We start from the raw sequence: 4,479 nt of genomic DNA, 5'->3' as shown, positions 1-4,479 counted from the left end.
ATACCTTCTGCACCCTTCCGGGGAGAGCAGATGCATGGTCCGGAGCGGAACACTTCTCGTGCATTCCCCCTCCTGATCCGTTCAACCCTTTTTGTGACAACAGACCCCTCTCAACAGACACGCTCATTAAGGATTATTTTTTGAGTTGTTCAAAACTGGTGCGCAAAGCCACAAAGTTAAAAACTTTTAAACCGATATCCACTCGACATGACGGAGAACAGCGAGATGGAGACCGAGTCACAGCCCCAGTGCGCGCTCCAGCGGTCCCCGAGCACCATGTCCATCTCGCCGGTGACGAAGGTAAGAGACAAACTTTTCTTTCTTTGGAGATAGAGGTGATGAGCTCGTGCAAACACTGAGGTGCATATTCCCTATTACCTAATAATCCCATTTTCACATAATCTGACTCAAATAGAATACAATTATAGAATAGAATACAATTATCGTTTGGCTATTTGTCTTTAATTTGCTATAATGGCCATTCAACGATTAAATGCCAAATTAAATATTTGTATTGGAGTCACTCAGTCATGTTGCGAAAACTAATACATTACAAATAATTCTACTGTCACAATGATATTTTTTGCAAACTCGTTTGCGAGTCAATTTCCATTAACCTACCTTTTGCCTGCGCGCGTCTTGCGTCAGTCCCTTCGCAGGAGGCGCGTGACGCAAGAGCAGTAATACATAAACAGACTGAACCCACGGTCCTACTTTTATGTGTGCGGGCGGTACGGGCGTTTGTGTGGGGTTTGCGCGTGCATGAATGTCTGCGTGTCAATTCAACGCTGCACCCCACGTCTGCCAGGGATTATTGATACGGCGAAAAGGACTCTAATCGACTTCTGCTTATCTGTCAGATTTCAGGGGTCGATTTTTATTAACAACTTTGTATGACTGTGTGCTCGCGCGTGTGCGTGTTGTGATATTGTAGACCTCACGTGTCAACAGGCTTAAAGACATCTGCAATTCAGCCAAGTCCAAACGCCACCTTAAAAACAAACGGCAGGGGATGTCATGCAAAGTTACCTCTGGCCATAGGCGTGTGTTGTTGGGGATGCAATCAACGTTTTATTACTCAGGCCTGGGAAAATGTGTTCACCAGTCTCACACAGGTTAAAATCTTGAACATTTTCAGGGAGCAATAGAAACCTATCCTCTGAGATATGTCTGTGTGTGTGTGTGTGTGTGTGTGTGTGTGTGTGTGTGTGTGTGTGTGTGTCTATGTGTGTGTGTGTGTGAGTGTGTGTGTGTGTGTGTGTGTGTGTGTGTGTGTGTGTGTCTATGTGTCTGTGTGTGTGTGTGTGTGTGTGTGTGTGTGTGTGTGTGTGTGTGTGTGTCTGTGTGTGTGTGTGTGTGTGTGTGTGTGTCTGTGTGTGTGTGTGTGTGTCTGTGTCTGTGTGTGTGTGTGTGTGTGTGTGTGTGTGTGTGTGTGTGTGTGTGTGTGTGTGTGTGTGTGAGAGAGAGGGAACTGAGCTGAGCCAGACGCATTAGGGTGTTTCGCCGCTGCAGCTGGATGGATCAAAAGCTCTCAGCGATACAAATGCTCTGTGCTGAGTTTATTCATCCATCTTTCCCTTGGTGTTCACGCCAGTCCCATTTGAATGGAATAAAAGCAGAGAAAAACAAGCAGAAAAACATCATTTATGTACCCTCATGGAAGTGGTAAGCCTGTAACATTCAGCCATCTATCCATCCATCCATCTATCCTCCACCCCGTCTATTTTTTAAATCCATCCATCTCAATGGTCCATTCTTTACCCCTTTGCAAAACAGATGTAGTCCCAAACACGAGTTGCCTCATTAGGCCAGTGACCGAGAGCTCTTTAACCCTCTGACTGCTGCCTGCTGCCTCCCCTCCCGCCTCCTCGCTGTTCTCTGTCAGTGATTGGCAGCGTGTCAGCTGGATCACTCACACTCACACACACACACACACACACACACACACACACACACACACGCACACACACACACACACGCACACACACACACACACACACACGCGCACACACACACACGCACACACACACACACGCACGCACACACACACGCACACACACACACACACACACACACACACACACACATACTAACACACTCACACACTGAGTCAGCACAATGAAGCACTGATGAGCTGTCACAAGTACAAGTGACAAATAGAAGTCTCTCTCTCTCTCTCTGTTTCTCTTTCTATCACTCTCTGTATATCTTTTTTTTCTCTCTCTTTCTGCTTCTCTCTCTCTTCCTCGCCTGCCGCTCTCCCTGTGAGGGTTGATGCCTGAAGCCAATTGACAAATAGAAGTCTCTCTCTCTCTGTTTTTTTCTCTATCACTCTCTCTATGTATATTTTTCTTTCTCTTTCTGTTTCTCTCTCTCTTCCTCGCCTTCCTCTCTGCCTGTGAGGGTTGATGATGCCTGAAGCCTCTCATGACCAGAGGCTGTAGACATAATGGCAGATGGTATCCAGTGCTTCTTGAATACACTGGCCTCTGTTCGCTACCCAGCCTCCACTCCCAGGTATCGCAGGGGACCTTCTGATTTTATTCTCAATATATCATTTTAGTTGCCTTGGTGTTGCCTGTCAGCACTTTTGAGGGTTTGAAAAGTATGAGCCCAAACCCGCTATTTTAAAAAGACCGATCTGTGTGCATTTTGTCGAGATTAACCTGCTCTTTCAAGAAGTTCCCTTTCACTATTTAATTTGATAAGCACCATCAATAAAAAAAACTCCCTTAAAAACACAGTTTTCAATCAGACTCAGTGAAAATGTTTTAGATTGCAGACGAATGCAACATAACAGGAACCGTTGAAGTGCAAGGGAAACGTCACTACATACTCTCACTTCTCTTTCCCACCATTATAATTTGTGCTAGTAATTCTGCCGCCCCACTGTAAAATGAGTCATCAGGACACTTGATGCTGTGTACTCTACACAGACGTTGAAGGCCTCCTCATTGATGTGTGGCACTGCTCAAGGTTTTTTGTTGTCCTTGCAGAAGAAGGAGAGGTTAGGTTTGCACTTTGAGAACTCTTTCTGTAATATTTCACACAACAGGATATTGTTGTGTGACAATGTGTTATTCTCAGAAAATGTGAAGCTAGACTGAATTCGATTTGATAGGGGCAGACTGAAAGTCAAACATAGTGACAGAGCTTCTAGAATGTTCTTTAAGGAGTTTAGAATGTTCTTTAAGGAGTTAAGAATGTTCTTTAAGGAGTTAAGAATGTTCTTTAAGGAGTTAAGAATGTTCTTTAAGGGGTTAAGAATGTTCTTTAAGGACTGTGTTGTGAAACAGACCATGGAATGGACATCATTATGTTTTGACAGATGGGGAAGGATAAGGTTGCTGCTCCTATTGCCTATTATCATAAAGATGGATTGCACCATGCTCGTATGCTCTGTTTAGTCCTCCAGCACCACACCACCACACCTCGCCCCTCTTTCGCTATCTCTCTATATGACTGCTTGAGGTTGTTGTTTGTGGAATAAACATAATTACATTTCAGCGGTTTTATTGATGTGGCCGCCTGAAATTATTGCAGTGCTCCACTGGTGATAACCTCTCTCTCTCTCTCTCTCTCTCTCTCTCTCTCTCTCTCTCTCTCTCTCTCTCTCTCTCTCTCTCTCTCTCTCTCTCTCTCTCTCTCTCTCTCTCTCTCTCTCTCTCTCTCTCTCTCTCTCTCTCTCTGTGCGTGTGTGTGTGTGTGTGTTTGAGAGAGTGAGAGAGAGAATGTGAAGGTGGTATTTCAGAGAGGGAGACTGACCCACCCAGCCCTGGTCTCTCCCTCTTCATCAGTCACGTTCAGACCATCAGATCTTTGGTCCACTGGCGAGCGATCGATCATCATTCTCATAATGAGCGCTGTTATCTGCCACATGACATTCTGTCCTTTGTTCATCCCTCCTCTCCGCCCTCTCTCTCAATACCTTCATCTTTCCCTGTTTTGTCTTTTATTTTCATATCCCTTCCATACGGTGTGAATTACCATTAATATAGCAACATAATGTATTTACATTCTTGTAGTGTTGCAGGATATTGTTTAAAAAGGGCATCATTGTAATATGGCCTTCTTTACCTTACTATACTGGAAATAACTAATTGATACTAAAAACTGTACATAAGTTGTTGTAAAATGTCACTGAAAATACTCAACGACAAGTGGTCGATTTGTTAAAAAAAAAAGTAAGATAGATGGTCTACCTAGTCTGTTCGAGATCAGGCAATTGCTAAACATGCATTATTATCATTAATCCAAAAAAGAATGTTTCAAGGGGGATGTTTTTTGCTAAAGAATTTTAAGTGGGATGGCACCCCCATCTCCCCCCTCAAATCCAGCCTGACTACAGTATACACCATCATTAGCTATGCTTTTTGTACAGTGTGAGTGTGTGTGTGTGTGTGTGTGTGCGTGAGAGAGAGATAATGAGAGAGAGAGAGAAACTCTAAATCACACTGGGGAGATAAAAGACTGACTGAA

At 44.1% G+C, this 4,479-nt stretch overlaps 1 protein-coding gene across 1 annotated transcript in view; it reads left to right on the top strand.

Moving 5' to 3' along the window:
- Positions 1-207: 207 nt before the first annotated feature.
- LOC308379231 (SH3 and cysteine-rich domain-containing protein 2-like) overlaps positions 208-4,479 on the top strand; it is a gene marked incomplete at both ends in the record, with an annotated part of 19,901 nt that continues 15,629 nt past the window's right edge. The window contains one exon of the mRNA XM_080856289.1: positions 208-300. Coding sequence (XP_080712415.1) covers positions 208-300 — 93 coding nt within the window. The remainder of the gene's footprint in view (positions 301-4,479) is intronic.

Source organism: Sprattus sprattus (genome assembly GCF_963457725.1).
Source record: "Sprattus sprattus genome assembly, chromosome: 18".
NCBI classification, from domain to species: domain Eukaryota; kingdom Metazoa; phylum Chordata; class Actinopteri; order Clupeiformes; family Clupeidae; genus Sprattus; species Sprattus sprattus.
The sequence above is the reverse complement of the archived record's forward strand: the minus strand, read 5'-3'. Positions and strand labels throughout refer to the sequence as shown.